Genomic DNA, 18,200 nt, shown 5'->3' with positions numbered 1-18,200 from the left:
GTTAGGAAACAATTTCAACAAATCTGGAATATGTCTCTCACTCTCTGCCCTAATACTGTGTGCAATGATGAGCCTCTTTAATTATTGGACTAAATTTTGAATAAATGTGAAAACATATTTTTGAGTTAAATTTCCTTCAGAAAATAAGCCAAGAATAGCAGTGGTCCTCGCTCAAATTTTTGAGTTTTAAATTAAAATTTTAAATTTTAGCCCACACCATTGCACATGGTGTAATAAACCAAGAAACCAATATTTTATTTATTTTTTTCTTTTTAGGTTAATTACGTTTTACTCTTTTAAAATAATTTTTTTTAACAAATAATATTATATTATCTATATTAAAGGAGAATGGTGGGTTTAGCCTTATAATGTGTTAGCAATAATATGGTTCAAATTCGTTTTTAGCGAGAATCGAACCTAGAACCCAAGGCCCAAGGCCCATCTAAAGAAGCCTCAGAAGAAGACATTGCTTCTTTAAAAGTTCTAGGTTCATTCTCGGACAAGGAAATTTCTACTCAAACTTCCAACAATACCCCACATTTGAGTTGAAATTTCATTCAAACTCCAACAATGTTTGGAAGTTTGAGTAGAAATTTCCTTGTCCCACATTGGCCATTCCCAAAAGAGTTTATCACTTTATAAGGCTTTGTCCTTTAAAGAAAGTAATTGGAGTAATAGGCCTGGAGACTAAAATTGGGCTCACCCTTGGGGTTGGGCTTTGGGGTGTATTAATTATTTGGTAATTAATATATAATTAATTATAATTAATATATAATTAATATATATAATTAATTAAAAATATATAATTAATCCTTAGCTTTTAATTGTCTCACATTAAATCCAACACTTTTAAATTATCTCCCTTTTTTGTTTGAACATCTAATATTTTATTAAATTGATGATTATTTTTGTCAATGTGGTGCAAATGTGGCTTACGTATCAACCAAATTACAATTTGTACACTCATAATGTTATTAATTTAATGAAAACTTAAATATTCTATTTGAGCTGAGACATAAATTAGTATAATTTAAATACTTTCTAATGTAATATGAAAAATTTTAAAATTCCATGACTCATGATAAAAATCCCTCCTAACGTTTGGTGACACACCCCGTCCCGAAGGAGGGCATGTTGGCCGTCACATGAGAGTGACGTAACCATTTACACAGTTCGGAAGCTTTTAAAATACAATTATTAAAATGGAAACCCTCGAGGGTGAGTCCTACTTTTGTGAATTCTGTCAGAATACCGTTGGATTCCTCGTGGCCACCAAAACTCTGCTATCAAGAACCTGGAGGGGCGAAAAACAAAATTGAGTGGGTCAGTAAAACCAAGCTTTTCAAAAACATTTCGCCAAAAATAATTCTAACCACTCACTGTAAAACCTGTATACTTTTCCCAGAAAATAGTATAATAACATAATACTTTTCATAAATCTCGAATCATCAATTTTTCTTTAAAACCCGAAAGTATGCCATGTTTTAATTTCGAAAACAAAATAAATGATGCATCAATGTAACAGGTGAAAAGTTGAATTAACCGGAGACCCTGCAATTGGTCCTGTACGGTTAATTCCATAGCTCAATATCCAATCCAACCGGAGTCACCTCGATGACCTGTACGGCACTACACTGCAGATAAGTCGGAACTACCTGAAGTAGTCTGTACGACATGGATGGTGTAATAATACGCTCTAGTGCTTCTCTCATCAATCATCTGTGCACATAATCTAAGGTCACCCACTAGTCGGAATCACATCTAGTAATCTATACGACTAGCATGTCGGAACCCTCACTTGGTCTGTACGACATCCACCTACTTGGATCCAAGACGAGCGTGCGGTGTGGTGAATAATATAAGCACTAACACCATGATTGCAGGTTATGAGCTATCCACAATATACACATCAACAATGCACATGAATAATATAAAACTCACCTGATGCTTACCTGTGCGTCAACAGCACCAATTCACATATATATATGCATCATATATCAATTCATGCTTTTCATATACTTCTATGCATGGCATTTCAAATCATACTTTTCATATAAATCTATCCATGGCATTTTAAATCATACTTTCATTTAAATTCAATTTCTGGGAAAACTCAATAGTATATAGGTAATACGAAAACAAAACTGCCCACTCACCTGGAGTTCGCCCTACAACTCCCTAGCACAACTCATCAAGGCGTCATGACGATCGCCGCCTAGAACAATAATCAAATCCAACCTCAGAAATCATATCGATAGAATATAACTTATATAAAACACATCACTACGCAGTTCGATCCGAAAGATCTGCAACTCAGATTTTAAATCCATAACTTCCAGAGGCCCACAATATATCTCTAGGACAACATCTTGAAATTTCATTACCATCCAACGGTCGGATCTCCGTCAATTTCCAAAACTAAAGTGACGGTTAACATTTTATTTTATGAACTTACAACTCCAATTCCGGAAGATCCGTAACTCGGATTCCCAATCCGTAAGTTCCAATAATCCTCAAATATTACGTATTACAACGTATCAGAGTTTGGTGACGATCCAACGGTCGGATCGTCAATTCACATTTTCACCTAAATGCGAAAACTATAAAACGTTAATTAAAGCACCTAACCAATAATCGTAATAACTTTCTCATACGGTGCTCAATTTGGGTATATGAATATACCACATCGACCTACTCGACGTCACGAGCGTCGGGATAATTTTAGAAAAAAATTTGGAGTGTTCACGCGCCCCCACGCGCCACGGGTCCACGCGCAGGCCACGCGCAGCACGTGCAGCACGTGTCATCCCCTTCGCAGGGCTCGCCAGACTGGTTTTTCCGGCGGCCGGACTCCGGCCAAACTCCGGCCAGTTTTCAAACTCCTTGTTCTCCTTCGTTTTTCACCCATTTTCTTCGTATTTTATACCAAATTGAAGCCCTAAGAGTGTACTATCACGTTGGACTAGTTTTAGGGCCTAAAAACCAAGAAATCTCACCTTGTAAAAACCAAAGATTCGGCCAACCTTGAAACCTACGATCCCGACGTCCAAAACTCTCCAACGAACGTCCCCGAGCTTCCTTAGGACCTCCTAAAGCTCACCACAAGCTTGAAATTCCCTGAAACGCGACATTTAACGACTGCATGAACAGTACCTCAAAAATGGAGGTTTGGGATCCACGTGAAATCGAAGGTTTCACTTCCTAAAACTAGCATCAATGAACTCAGGACGTCGAAACGATGAAGATACATACCTTAATTGCCTCGATCCGTCGAGTTTGGAAGGATTTTGGGTGTGTGCCGTACAATGGGTGTGTGTGCGTGAGTTCGTGAGGGAGAGGGAGAGACAGGGAAGGCACGGGGGAAGGAGAGGGAAGGAGAGGTCTTGTGTGGTCCAGATTAACCCACACCCTCCATTTCATCCTAGCCATACAAATAAAAGAAATCAACCTTCAAAATTTCCAACTCTCTAATATTCTTCTAGCTAAATTAATATTCGGACCAAAATAACGCCTCTAACATACGCACCTTAAAAACGCCAAGGGCACTTCCGTCATTTCACATTCCCGTCAACAGTACCTCCGGGACGGGCTGTGACATTTGGGGTGAAAAAAAAAAAAAAAAAAAAAACTCTCTTTTCCTCGTTTCCTAAACAAAGAAAGAAACCCATCTTTCACTCTACCAAATATTATAATTAATTTTTATCATTTGAAACAATTAAGTACATAATAAAGAAGGGAAAAAGATAACAAAAAGAAACAAATTGCGACTTTGTTTTCCATTTGATATGGGTTCTTTCTTGGACCACAAGAAAAAGTAGTTTCCTAGTTGAAGATGAAGAAGAACCAAGAGCTTCGAGAGGATAATAAGCTTTGATTATATTTTGGAATTGGTCTTTTGAAATTTATTAAATGATTTGGGCTTCTTCTTCTTCTTGAGTTGGAGAAATTTTTCAATGTACCGGATGCACGACTAGGTACAACAAATGTTATAAAACAATGGATGAGTATTGGAAAAAAAAAAAGCCTTCAGCCAATTTTTTTTTATGACATTTAGTGTACCGAATCGTGTTTCCGATACACTATAAAATCTCTCCTTGAGTTGATGTATGGATGGATGGAGTGGGACGTGTGTACCACTGTCGCTTTGATGGATGATGATCAAAATTATGATATGCTCCATTCCATTCAATAATATATGTGATTGAAGCAGTCTTCTAGTGTCGTTATTCTTTCAAAATGATTTTTATTTTAAATTTTTGATGATGCCATTTACTTAATTATATTCTTCATGATGTTATTCACGTACCATTCACTTAGATCGAATGATAGAAAAAAATTAGGAAAACTAATGAAAAATGTTTGAAAATTTTGAGTTTTAACGATAAGGATAAAATAAAGGATAAAATAAATAATATCATGATTGACTTTTTAGTGTTAAAATGTAGTTTTTTATTAAAGTGAACAGTACTGCGGACTTTTCATTAAAACTTCCTAGAAAGTTTGATAAAAATTGCATCTGAAATGATTAAAAGTATTTTTTTAATATATATTTGGCAAAACACTTGGCGGACGCTTCCTTTTTCAAGCAGTTAGATTTTTAACAAAAAATTCTATATGTTTCTAATATAAGTACTTTGTTAAAATCTGTCAAGAGCAAAAGTGATTTTTACAGAAGCAATGATGAATAAATATTTTAGCAATTTAAATAAGTAAATAGGAATGAAATATTCAAACTTAAAATCTTTTTTTGACACGAAGACGAAAAATACTATTAGACCGAGAGCAGCTTGATAAATTCTTTTCAACAAATTGATTTATGGCAACCATCGTTGTGCGAATCCTCGTGAATTAAATGAGGTAGGAGGCAGATTTTATAGACGAAAACAAAATAAAGCAAGAACCCAAAATCAATAATAACATAGGATAATAATTTGGAACTAGTAATAGTTAACTGTTTTATTGAGACGAAAAATGACTTGTACGCCACAAATACACCGTCACAATAATGTTTTGTATCAACAATACAAGAATATATGTTATTTTCTTTGTACATACCATCGTATTACTGACACAAAATGTCACCATTATAGTATATCCGTGCCATAAAACTTGCGCTCGAACATGAGAAATGACGGTTAGGGTGGGGGCCCTTTTTCTTATTTTAAGGTCTGCTATTAACTTGGTCCAAAACCATACAGACTTGGATTCTCTGCCCTCCCATTTCGGTGTCCTCCTTGTGCCCTTTTGTTTTGTGTGGTCATGGTTAATCCATGCTAACATTTTATATTGTTTTTTATAAAAATAATAAGATAAAAAAAAATAGTAATATAAAATATTGACGTGGCTTAATCGTGACCACACAAACAGGAGGGCACGGGGAGGACACCGAATTGGGAGGGCAGAGAATCCAAGTCCAAACCATACATGCCCTAACACACACACCCCCCCTAAAAACAAGACAGCAGCCATAGCCAATATACCCCTGTTGGTCAACCAAGCAAGGCATCTTGACCCTTGACTTTTGACGCATTCGTAAACCCTCAAGTACCAAGAAATACATCCGAATGCTTAACTAGAACCAAGATGTAGATGGGGCCAACTTTGATAATTGTCCACGCGGGTGACTGTCAAGTGTCGTCAGTGCCCAAGTCAAAAAATCAGATTACAAGGAGCATAAGTCATAGAAAGAAATTAGCATTTAAAATATAATTAATGGAAGAAAATTAAAGGTTTTGTTTTTTGTATTGAATCAGGATTCTCATCGGATCCATTTATTAGAGATCTTGCAATCGTGTCTATCCATCGTATATTGTGCGGTCAGTTTTCATTAAGTACTATTTATATTTGAATTTTAAATTTTAAATGATTTCTGACGGCACAATATACGATGAACGGACATGATTACGGAATTCCTAGGATCCCTAGGGAATGGATCCGGCGAGGATCCTGGTTCTTTTGGATTGGCATGGAAAGTTTCAATCAAATAAGAATGGTGCAGCTTTAAATTTTAGAATCATGACTTAAAATTAGATCTTGCTCTAGGCTGTATAGGCCAACGAGCCACAGGCTCATTTTTGTAAAAGCTTGCAGAGAGTACACACAAAAGGCTGAAATTTCAAGAGAGGCCTGGACCGACATTGGCCTCTATGTGACTCTGCCACTAGTTGTAGATATGTGTGGACTCTATTGCAGAAGGGTTTAGGAACCTAAACGCTATTGCAGAATCCATAGCCATCAACAACTGATTGTCGCTCACACACATGTGGACGCCTACTGGAAACCGAAAACGCAAAAATAGGAAGATAAGTTAAGAATCTACAATCACATTAATTCCAAATCAGAAAGTTAGAAACAGTTCATATCACGGTAACCCTACATTTCATGTACAAAATTCTAAATTGCAGAACTAAAATATTAGAATTCACTGGGGGACGGCATTGGTAGCTACTCAAAATGACTGCTTACGACTCTTTTGCAGTGCGATACAGCACGGCAGTGAAAGTCCTCTTACGCAGATGAGAATTAAGTTGAACGAGCGCCAGGAGATCCACTGGAAGAACACGTCGGTGCGTTTGTTTCCTTCTCTTTAGCTACAACATCGGCCACAAAGATACTACCAGAGTCGCACCATCCACCTAGAAGATCCCTATTTTGGCACTGCAATAGCACATCAAAGTTTTAAGAATTTTATTGGAAATTATAGGCAAAGCTGTTTTTTGTTTAATTGATCGGATCCCATCACTCCTAGGTCTGTTGGATAAAATCATCTTTGGCTTCCTATTGTAGAAGAAAGATAATCGTAGATTAACTCGACATTCGTAAGGAGTTTTTAATAGAACAAATTTCCAGAAATCCCAGAAACCTCCAAACCTTTACATTCGTAAGGAGCTTTCAATAGAACAAATTTCCGGTTTTGATTCAAGAAACACAATTAAAATTATAAGTGTGAGGACAGTATGTATTCAAGGCTTGTGCAAATCATTAGAAAGTAATACCTTGCTAAAACCAAGCCAATTTGAGTCTCCTCTAAATGAAAATAACTTACTGCTATCTTTCCACTGTCCACATAAGACCTGCAAACAAAGTCATAGGTTGCCGCAATGAGAATTCAGAGTAACAAGTCAGCTATTAAGAAAGATTTCCAAATGATGGATAAAACAAAACCAGGTGCAGAAGAGGGCCAAAGTAACTTATGTCATGCTTCTTTTAAAAATTTATAAGCAATTGGGACAGATGAAAATAAGGCTTCTCAAATTCTGAACCCTCTGAGTGTTTTATGGGTCATCTTAGAAAGCAACAATGAGGACTTCGTTCTTAGTTGTCTTTGCTTTCGGGATATTAGTATTTCAGTACGTATAAAACTGAGTTTGCCTTTCAAAACAACATAAATGCCTCCAACCAATTCTAAAAAAAAATAAATTAAACTTTCATGTCAGTCTCGTCAGACAGTTTAGGGTGATCATTAAATTACCAAGGCTTAGCAAAAATCATTCACCTAAATGAAGTTACCATGTAAAAAAAGGAACATTAAAAAGAAATTGCAATAACCTCATAGTCAACCCCTTGTACGTAGATGTAGTTGGAGTCAACTGAAGAGAAAGCAAGCCCAGTTATCTGCAAAAAAAATTGCCATCTCCAGCATTTACGTATAATCCAAATAATAAAACAACAGAAATTTGGTCGCTTTTGAACAAAGTGGAAGTTCGTTATATTTAAAATTGAAAGTCCACTATTAAAATAAAAGACCAACGATTAGCAAATTAAAAACAAATAAATGCACTGTGGGCTCATACACAAAGACAATGCATCATATGTTAAAACACAACTGACCTCATATTTGGAGCAGTGCACCCATCTTGATAATGATGACCATCTACATGAAATTAACACATACCATATATCCGGTTTCAGTTCCGACTCTGAGTTCTCAGTTTTGCAGAGTGTAAAAGAAGAGTCGAAACCAAAAACTAAAGTTCAATTATTTTCCTTAGCTTCTGAATACCTACTGGAGCCTAAGGAAAGCATAAATCGTAAATCAACAAGAGTCAAGGACAACCAAAGATAACTAGAATAACTTGGACATTATTGAACCAAATGGTACCCACCTGCGAGGATCGTAGATTGTCACTGTACGATCAGCTCCTCCGACTGCAACATTCCCAGTTGAAGAACAGCACACAGCATAAAAGGCATCACCAAGGGAACCACATATTCGTTGTAGACAGCCACCATTTTCTTTCATTCTCAAGTCCCATATAGTCAGCTACAGTTATCCCAATAGATGCAGCTAAGCAATTCAAGCATATTGAATAATAAAGTCCATGAAACCATTCGAAAACCTAAAAGGTATAAAAACACAAAAGTTTTACCTGGGAACCTTCTGTGATTGCTAATATAGAACCCTCATTTCCATAATGTGAACATGTTATGAAGTTCAATGATGACGGATACCAAAGTCTGTAAAATGGCTATGTTAACAAAAAGGGCTGGAAATATTTTTTTTTACATAAAATTAATGCAACAAAGTTGACTGAAAGCTCTATAAGGATCTTCGGTAATGGATATAAGTTTTCTGAGTAGCTGCATAACCTAGGTTGAATATATCGGTGATCAGTCAGCCATTACGGTGAAATGAAAATCATAGGCAAAGTGCACAAAGAAAATCACATACGCACTCTGAACACATATCTCATGAATTAGTCATATACAATTGATAGCTCTTTTCATCACAAAGTATTCAAACAAATTATAATAGAAAATAAATATTGACTAAAAGTGGGGCTTGTCCTTCGATTCTCTATTTTTTTTTTTTTTTTGTTCATCCTGGAATAATATGCAGTAGTAAATTGAAGGAACATGTTCCAGAAACAACCAGAGGTGACGACATTTTACATTTCAAAACATTCCACAGGAATGGAACTTAGAGATATCAATGAAAGCAATTTTAGCATTAAGTATAACCATCTCAATGGATACTGAGAATTAAAGATTGATGAAAAGCACAAATGAGAAAACAAATGCACACACGCCAGAACATGGTGTTTTGAATGTCCCAGCTGAATCGATTTGTTCTAAACACAACAAGTGTCACAATTATATGGAATTTAATTTCTTTCAAATATAGACAGTGATGGATTTCAACTAGAAATACTAAATAACTATTCAGGAACCACATGTAACACTTACGTACACAATGTCCTGACATGAATATCCTGGTCATAAACATCAATGGTTTTGCAGAAGCTACGCGCAACGGCTGCCTGGAAAAGAGATGATGCATATATATAGAGAAATATAAGTAGGAAAAACTAATCAGAGAACAAATCATAGTCTCCCAACTATTTGGGTTAAATGTTTACAAAGGAAAGGATACAGCAAGCACATCTGTCCTATTTTTCATTCTTATTAACAGGAAAGACGTCTCCATGTGACTTATAAATTTTCCTTGCACCTTTTATTGATCATGTAAAAATTTTAGTTGTGTGAACTCAATTGTATCTTATAAACCCAGCGTCTCTGAATAATCTTTGGCCTACAAGGTTAAATCTGTTTATTTAATTTTACTTCAATACTGTAATGATTTCAATATGTAATTCTAAGATATTAAAGATACTGGAAATCTGACAAAAAGAAATTAGATAAAAGAGATAAAAAAAAAAAGTCCCAATGGAAAAGTTTAAGAAAATGAAAGGGTTTTACTGACAGATGAGAAACCAGTACATACTAAAGTAATTGTCAATAATGAATCCAGACAACTTAATACTATTCATAACATGGTTCAGCTTTGGTATTTTTGGCTGATTGCTCACAAATGAAACGGCGTTTTGAAACACAATGCAAAAATTCAGTGTCAAAAGTAAAAGTAATCACTCAGTACCGTAGACCATTGTGCAGGACTGAAGGAAAGCCCTGCCCAACCACTTTCTCCAATGCCACAATCACGAGGCAATACTGAATAAGTAAGTCGCTCTACATGTGAGAATTAATAGGTTAATTCTACAATTAGTAAGCCAAACACAAAATGAAACTATAACCATAATATGCACATAGTTGAAACCCTTCACATAATTCAATTGGTGATGTAATATTCTACCTCACTTTCATATTAAAATGATGCAGCAAATGCATTGAATCAAGATACAAAGAGAGAAAAAAACTGATTAATTTGGCAAATTTTGATTGTTAATAACTATGTAATGACCATTGAGCATTTTGTATACTAGCTCCTTGCACAAGCTCCATGATTGCAGGGCTATCTCGATCTCAAGATCATAAAGCATATAAATGGGTAGTGACTCTTTTTTTCTTATTTTTGTTACACATATTAAGCATTTATTTACTCATGAGTGGGAAAAGGAGATTAAAATTTTCATGGCAGGTCCTTCTTCCCTTAAACTATGCATTAGTTGCTCAACTGTGGTTATTCATTGCAAGTTCTTTTCCATTGCTAATATTCTTAAAAGAGTAGATTAGGTGGTTGCTCAAATTAGGAAAGTTTAGTTAGTCTTCATGAAAAAGAAGCTTTATGCCTCTATCTTTTGATCCAATCAGTTGAGGGAAAACATGAATTGGCATGGGGCAATCGGGAACTTGCAAGGACACTGCAGTGCAAAGATTGAATATAAAGAAAGCTCCTTTCTGGGCCATAATGCAGATCAAACCACTACAGGAACTAAACACTTGGATCCAATTAAGGTTGGAGGGGCCCTTCTCTCAATTGTAAAGCCACTATGATTGTGTTTCTCTCCATTACCCAAAGCCTTGTACACAAAATGAAAAGAAAAAGGAACCTCTCTACATGGCACATTTCTATCTCTCTCTCTCTCTCTCTACACACACACACATCAACAACAACAACAACAAAGCCCTTTCCCACTAAGTGAAAAGAAAAAGGAACCTCTACATGGCACGTTAAATCATCTCCCAGGAAGGCCATCAACTTCATTTTTCTCTCTTTAAAAGCATATATTCCCAAATCCCCACAACAAGGGTAGAACCACAAATCAAAACTAAATGAGAAATTGTACCTTCACCAGTAGTATCTAGTTTTGATACAATAAAGTGACCATAAGAATCCACAGTTCCCAACATTGAATAGTCATTGCCTGCATTTTGACAAGATAACAAATGATAAGAAATTAGGAAAATTTCCAAAACCCATATTCTGAAATGATATTTGCACATTTTCTCTAGAATACATTATCTGAAGAGTAATGCGAGAGACAGCATATTTATACCACATTAGAACACCATCTCATGTGGCAAGTGATGCATACAACCAACATCCAAAAAGATAAGTTCATTAATTGACGTGACATGCACACATAACTTGCCACACCAGATGGTACACAAATGTGGTATAAAAAGGTGGTCTCCCTAGCATTTTCCTAATCTGAAGCCAATTCCTGATCTAAGTTTGATATTCAATTCTAGAAAAAGGTACACATCATTCCTGCTTTTTCATGAAAATGGTCAAAATCCTAAAATAATAAAACAAAATGTTACTCCTACTCTTCCATTGGAATAACAAAAAGTATACAATACCCTTAAAAAAATAGAGGTCAAAGAAGAGGTATAAGCAACAGCACTATGCACCCTCTATTTTCCCCCGCTTATCCAAAATCTAACAATGATGGTATGGACAATCAATATAAAACGTGAGCCTAACCTAACAAAACCAAAAAAAAAAAAAAAAAACCTCAGCGCAACAATCACTTACTCTCTGTTTCAGCAAGCACCATACTCTGAATTTCAGAACGATGAGGGCAGCGGTTAACCATAAAAGAATCCATAACCTTCAAGGATCAGAGGAATTATTACAGAACTAACACAGAATATACTGATTACTGAATAGCCATGCTTCAATTCATGAAATTGCCTACCTCCCTGAGTACAGGAATCAGAAGGCCTTCTTTCCCTTCACCGACCAGAGACTCTTCCAATGGAATCTTAAATGAAACAAAAAGAAGAATATTAAGAAAGCTTCTAGCTTAACCACCATGCACTTTGACTAGTAACATATGATCAAATTATGTCATACCTAAAACTCGGAACACGTTGTATTAATATTTGTTAGTGTTTTTATCAGCAATTTTGTTTCTCTACCATGGCAAGTTCCAACCCCGACTGATCTCAAACAAACATTTTGCAGTTGAACTGGGATATCACACTCACGGTTCTTCAAAATTTTACAAATTTACATATCTAACTTTAGGCATGCCTTTCAGATTTAGCATCTAGAAACAATCAAACGTACCGAAATCACAGTCCCACAAATTGGCATACATTTACCAAACTTTCAAAGATACTAGAAATTAGAAGGTTAAAAAATAGTCAAATTATGGCTTGTGAGATATAATACCTGAAGCTTATAAATTTGGCAGCCGGAGGCGATGTAGACCCAACACGAGGAGCAGTCCTCGGCAACCTGACAGAAATTAGAACAATTATAATAAATAAATACAAAGGGAGATAAAAAGAGAGGACATCGGAAAGAGGTAGGGTTAGGGTTTAGGAGAGTGCGCACATGGAGAGCCAGGCGAGTGGACTGGAGACTACCAGGAGAAGGATTCTCTATGAGGGAAGACGGCACTACTGCCTTGCTCAGACTCTTCGCCTCCAGCATCTTTCCTCGATCAAATTGAGAAGATAGGGTTTTGGATTTGGGGTTTAGGGTTTAGCGTTTTTGGGAATTTAATAAGATGGCGCGAATTCTGTTATTAACGGCTACAGAAATTGGGAAAGAGGGAGGGTCTCAACTTGTAGCGGGTGGCCTTATTTGAAGGTGTAAGAGCAACTCCAGTGTAGGAGCCCTCCCAGGCAATTCACTATTTAATCCACCTAGTGAACAGTAACTGCCCTTAATGAATAGTGCATTCCCCTGTCAATTGCCTTTTGCATCTCCACCCCTGCACTGAATAGCCCTGGCAATTGGCAATAAAATATTAATACTTTTTTATTTATAAAATAATACATAATAATTTTATTTGTAATTTCGGATAAGATTTTTAATCGTTCTCGTTGCACCACGTGTCATTATCCGAAAAGCCAATAGCAATAAAATTTTTGTATTTTTGTATTTATAAAATAATTCAAAATAATTATATTTGTTATTTCGGATAAGATTTTTAATCGTTCTCGTTGCGCCACGTGTCATTATCCGCAAAGAAAATTATTGGTGATGGATTTCCGATAAGATTTTTAATCGTTGTGTCAAGGCACGTGTCATTATCTGAAAAGACAATTATTGGTGATGGATTTCTGATAAGATTTTTAACCAATCACGTCGTGCCACGTGTCACAATCCGATTACAATCTTTGAGGATAGATTTCCACCAGATTTTTAACGAATGACGGCATGCCACGTGACATTATCTACAACCTAATCCCTTCTAAATCCTCCATATAATCCCCCATCCATCCTCATAAATCTCACACCAATTTTCTCAAGATCTCTATCATTATTCATAATTTCTGCTTCCTTCTTCGCCAAAATCCCTATCATTATTCATAGTTTTTGCTTCCTTCTTCACCAAAATCCCTATCATTATTCATAGTTTCTGCTTCCTTTTTACAATGTCTTCTTCTTCTTCTTCAAAGATGATGTGGGAAATCGAGCAAGAAGAGGAAGAATTGTTTAACCAATCACAAGGAATGTTCAATGTTAGGGATTGGGCCCAAAATGAGATGGAAGAGGATGACGAGCGTAGACGGAGAGATGACGAATCAAGAATGGCAGGAGCCTCACAATCCCGTCGAGTCGTCCAAGCTGTGGCTCATATCTGCAGGCCCAACCGTGCTGTAAACATTGATAGAAACAGGCAACGACGAGGTCAGGAGCTCTTGGACGATTATTTTGTCCGTAACAGTGCATTCCCTGAAACATACTTCCGACGTCGTTTTAGAATGGAAAGACATTTGTTCAACAAAATCATGGGCGCTGTTTGCAACCATGATTCTTACTTTGTGCAAAAGCCGGATGCTTTTGGTGCTATGGGTCTCCTGCCTCAGCAAAAAATTACTGCTGCCTTGCGGATGCTTGCATATGGAGCAGCTGCAGACCAAGTGGACGAGATAACGAGGATGGGACAATCAACCATTCTTGAGTCCCTCATGAGGTTTTGTTCGGCAATCGAATCTATCTACACCGCAGAGTACCTCCGGAGACCTACTCATATGGACTTGCAAAGGCTTCTGAAGAAAGGCGAGATTCGAGGTTTTCCAGGGATGATTGGAAGCATTGATTGTATGCACTGGACTTGGAAAAACTGTCCAAGTGCATGGCAAGGCGCTTATGGGGACAGAAAAGGATCAAAAAGTATCATTTTGGAGGCGGTGGCATCTTTTGATACATGGATTTGGCACGCCTTTTTCGGGGTTCCGGGAGCTCAAAATGACCTCAACGTCCTTGCCCAATCCCCAGTGTTCAACGATGTCCTGCAAGGAAATGCACCAAAAGTCACGTATGAGGTCAATGGACGTATGTACGACGGGCCATACTACCTAGCTGATGGCATTTACCCAAGGTGGTCAACATTTGTCAAAACAGTGCCACGTCCGCGCAGTGCAAAGGAAAAACACTTTGCAAGATGTCAAGAAGGGTGCAGGAAGGATGTGGAGCGTTGTTTCGGTATCCTCCAAGCTCGCTGGGCGATCATCAGGGGTGCTGCCAGATTGTTTGATGTAGAGTCGCTTCGATCCATCATGATGACGTGCATCATTCTTCACAACATGATTGTGGAAGATGAGTACGATTATGAAGCCGTTGATGAATATGAGCCAGACACGATGAACAATTCAAGAACACGTATATATTGTGCTCATGACGCCACCGATGAGCCCGTGCAACATGAGCCATTAGAAAGGGATGGACGTTACAATGAAAGGATCATCCAACGATATACTGCACTTCAAAGGTCAAATATGCACAATGCCCGCCAACTTGACTTGATAGAGCACCAGTGGGAATTGAGGGGTGCTGACGATACTTAAGTTCATTAGTGTTTGTTTTTATTTGGTGTGTTTATTTTATTTTATGTGGTGTGTTTTTTTAGTTCATTTAGTGAGTTGAAATGTAATTTTATTTTATTTGGTGTTTGTTTTTATTTGGTGTGTTTATTTTATTTTATGTGGTGTGTTTTTTTAGTTCATTTAGTGAGTTGAAATGTAATTTTATTTTATTTGGTGTGTTTATTTTATTTTATGTGGTGTGTTTTTTTAGTTCATTTAGTGAGATGAAATGTAATTTTATTTTATTTGGTGTTTGTTTTTATTTGGTGTGTTTATTTTATTTTATGTGGTGTGTTTTTTTAGTTCATTTAGTGAGTTGAAATGTAATTTTATTTTATTTGGTGTTTGTTTTTATTTGGTGTGTTTATTTGGTGTGTTGATGTTATTTTATTTGGTGTGTTTAAATGTGTTTTGAATAAAGTACTAAGTTCAATAAATTGGAAACAACATAAAGTACTCTATTCAATGAATAAGAAATTACAACCCGAATAAGAAATTACAACCCGAATTGATTGGAAAATTATGGGTTCGTGAATGGATGATAACCATCACCTAACCAATTTGTGGTGCTAGGATGATCTTCTCTTGTCATGCTAGGATAATCTTCTCTTGTGGTGCTAGGACCATCTCCTCTTGCTCTCGCTTCTCTTGCACGCCTCCTTCGCAACACATCCGCTTTCTCTGACTTCCAAAAATATTTAGAGTCTGGAGACTTCCCTTCTAAAGGCTCCTTCATAATGTCACGATCTCGTTCAGCCATTCTTTCTTCTCTTCTATGTTCCCTTTCTTGCCGAAGTAGTTCTCTTTCTCTCTCATCAGCTTCAAATTTTCTCTCAAAAGCTGCAGCTTTTGCATCCTCTCTAGCCTTATCAGCCTCAAATTTAGCCATTTTCCGGGCCAAATTCAATTCACCTTGGCGGGCAAGATCTTCCATATACTTTGCATAATCATTCTTGGAAGCATTACCTTTTCTCTTTGAAGCCTTCTTACCTTGAGGCCTAATTGGATAACGGGTCGACCCCGACGCTTGTTCAACGGGGGGCGTTTCAGGCACTTCTTCATCATCTTCATCATGATCATGCGAGGCATGCTCAGGTGTAGAGTGTAGAGGGGTGCTGTTCATGAAAACTTCTGGACCGACATGCACAACTCTAAATTTAGGACAATCTTTGACAATATTCCAACATTCAAACCGGGTGAATGTTTTATTTTTGCTTTTGGTTTTGGCACCATACCAAGCTTGTGCTTGAAGTTCCTACACAAACAAATAATTATAATGAGAATAGGTAACAAATAAATAATTATAATGAAAGTATGTAACAAATAAATAATACAAACAAATAATTATAAATGAAAGTAGCTAACAAATAATTATAATGAAAGTAGGTAACAAATAAATAATACAAACAAATAAATATAATGAAAGTAGCTAACAAATAATTATAATGAAAGTAGGTAACAAATAAATAATACAACCAAATAATTATAATGAAAGTAGGTAACAAATAAATAATACAAACAAATAATTATAATGAAAGTAGCTAACAAATAATTATAATGAAAGTAGGTAACAAATAATACAAACAAATAAATATAATGAAAGTAGCTAACAAATAATTATAATGAAAGAAGATAACAAATAAATAATACAAACAAATAAATATAATGAAAGTAGCTAACAAATAAATAATATATTGTTACCTGATCCGTTAAATTTTCCCCACTTCGAAGATTACCACTAGCTTGTGCCAAGGCGTCTCTCCACGTACTAAACGATTGACTAAGTAATTTCCAACGACTGGACATCGATTCCTTAGTTCTTTGCCCACCCATTTTCTCAAGATAATTGGTATGAATAAGACTCCACATTTCTCGCAACTGCATCTCATTACCCGTAATCGAATCATGAGTAACTTGAACCCAACTAGTACACAACGCAACATCTTCAAGAAGCGTCCAATTCGTACCTGGTTGAGTAGTCATTTTGTTGGAAAAAAATTGGATTGAAACTTTGAAAGAAAGATAGGAATGTGGTTGAAAGTAGTTGAGAAAATATGAAATTGTGGTGTAGGGTAGAAGATAATGAGAAGGTATTTATAGGTGAAGTGAAATCAAAATTTTTTATAATTTTTCATAATTTTTTTTCGGATTTTTAAGAATTTTTTTACATTTTTTTTTAATTTTTATTCACCTAATTAATCTCTGCCGTTGGATTTAAAAAAATTTAAATTCCAACACTCCAGATTGTGCCACGTGTCACAACGGTAACATTTTAGATTTTTAAACTGTTTTTTCTTTTTTTTTTAATTTACAAAGCCTAATAACGTGGACCGTTGATCTTAGATCAAACGGATGAAATTAAATTAGATTTTTAAATGTTTTTTACCGTTGGAAATCCAACGGCCCATAAAATAGGACCGTTTCAATCAAACGGACATGGGGAAGCCACGTGGCTTCCCCAACGGTAACTTTTCAAAACTGAAATCGCGGGCCCCTGCCCTGTTTTTTTGTCGGACGACTCGCGCCCACGCGCGCGTGAAACGCACGCGCCTGACGCAGCCCTCGGGCTCTCGGGCTGGCAATCCTCGACGGGCCTGCTCCTCGGGCCTCGCCTGTCGCTCGGGCTTCCATACGCTGGAGGTCATCCCCCCAGCAATTTGCTACTGTTTGACCCACTGGCCCCCGAGCAACCTCCCCCGCTGGAGGTGCTCTAATGTCTATTTTATGACATCGGTTGTTGTCTGTAAAAAGTTTTACGAGTATTACGTTCTAGTAATAGTTTTTCTCACTCATTCACAATTAAATTGATTAACATAAATGACGAATTTAATATCAAATTAATATTTAGTTCATATATAAAGACATAAAACATATAAAATAAAAGAGTGTATTGTGTGTCAACGTCCTTGTTTTGGTGGGACAACTCCAAGCACTATGGGTGCGTTTGTTGCATCGGACTATCTCGGACTGGACTAGCTTCAAGGACTAAGCTAGACTGGCTTAGATTAGACTAAATTGGATTAACTTAGTGAAGCGTTTGGTGCAATGTCGGACTAAGAAACAAAATAATTAACAAATTTTAATATTATATTATTTAATTCATATATATTAATATTTTATTATTCATTCTCTCTTTTTTATTTTTTCTTAAAACTCTTCTTCTTTCACAATTTCACAATTTCAGATATTAT

At 36.4% G+C, this 18,200-nt stretch overlaps 2 protein-coding genes and 1 long non-coding RNA gene across 3 annotated transcripts; all 3 read right to left on the bottom strand.

Annotated features, from left to right (window-relative positions):
* Positions 1-1,157: 1,157 nt before the first annotated feature.
* LOC139195867 (uncharacterized) lies at positions 1,158-3,397 on the bottom strand. Its single transcript, XR_011580936.1, has 4 exons — positions 3,253-3,397; positions 2,997-3,117; positions 2,157-2,215; positions 1,158-1,294 (listed from the first exon to the last, which is right to left on the bottom strand). It is a non-coding gene; the product is annotated as an uncharacterized lncRNA (long non-coding RNA).
* Positions 3,398-6,303: 2,906 nt separating this feature from the next.
* On the bottom strand, positions 6,304-12,771 carry LOC114824742 (uncharacterized). The gene is made up of 13 exons (XM_029101878.2): positions 12,527-12,771; positions 12,362-12,427; positions 11,883-11,948; positions 11,720-11,795; positions 11,028-11,105; positions 9,878-9,969; positions 9,187-9,260; positions 8,370-8,457; positions 8,106-8,263; positions 7,831-7,873; positions 7,549-7,614; positions 6,996-7,073; positions 6,304-6,657 (listed from the first exon to the last, which is right to left on the bottom strand). The coding sequence occupies exons 1-13, from the start codon at positions 12,623-12,625 to the stop codon at positions 6,523-6,525; spliced, it is 1,119 nt and encodes a 372-aa protein (XP_028957711.1). The 5' UTR covers positions 12,626-12,771; the 3' UTR covers positions 6,304-6,522.
* Positions 12,772-15,446: 2,675 nt separating this feature from the next.
* On the bottom strand, positions 15,447-17,134 carry LOC139196345 (uncharacterized). The gene is made up of 2 exons (XM_070822139.1): positions 16,711-17,134; positions 15,447-16,264 (listed from the first exon to the last, which is right to left on the bottom strand). Exons 1-2 carry the CDS (start codon positions 16,990-16,992, stop codon positions 15,530-15,532), a joined length of 1,017 nt encoding a protein of 338 aa, XP_070678240.1. The 5' UTR covers positions 16,993-17,134; the 3' UTR covers positions 15,447-15,529.
* Between the last annotated feature and the right edge of the window lie 1,066 nt (positions 17,135-18,200).

The sequence above is a fragment of the Malus domestica genome, chromosome 05 (genome assembly GCF_042453785.1).
Source record: "Malus domestica chromosome 05, GDT2T_hap1".
In the NCBI taxonomy this organism is placed as follows: domain Eukaryota; kingdom Viridiplantae; phylum Streptophyta; class Magnoliopsida; order Rosales; family Rosaceae; genus Malus; species Malus domestica.
The sequence above is the reverse complement of the archived record's forward strand: the minus strand, read 5'-3'. Positions and strand labels throughout refer to the sequence as shown.

What these genes read in the sequence shown, in the direction of transcription:
- LOC114824742 (XM_029101878.2), bottom strand. Translation starts at nt 12,625, where the DNA reads ATGCTGGAGGCGAAGAGTCTGAGCAAGGCAGTAGTGCCGTCTTCCCTC. An exon ending in ACTAGATACTACTGGTGAAG is followed by an intron (nt 9,970 to 11,027) that starts GTACAATTTCTC and finishes TCTCACATGTAG; the next exon opens with AGCGACTTACTTATTCAGTA. An exon ending in GTCCTGCACAATGGTCTACG is followed by an intron (nt 9,261 to 9,877) that starts GTACTGAGTGAT and finishes TCTCTTTTCCAG; the next exon opens with GCAGCCGTTGCGCGTAGCTT.
- LOC139196345 (XM_070822139.1), bottom strand. Translation starts at nt 16,992, where the DNA reads ATGACTACTCAACCAGGTACGAATTGGACGCTTCTTGAAGATGTTGCG. An exon ending in GGGAAAATTTAACGGATCAG is followed by an intron (nt 16,265 to 16,710) that starts GTAACAATATAT and finishes TTGTTTGTGTAG; the next exon opens with GAACTTCAAGCACAAGCTTG.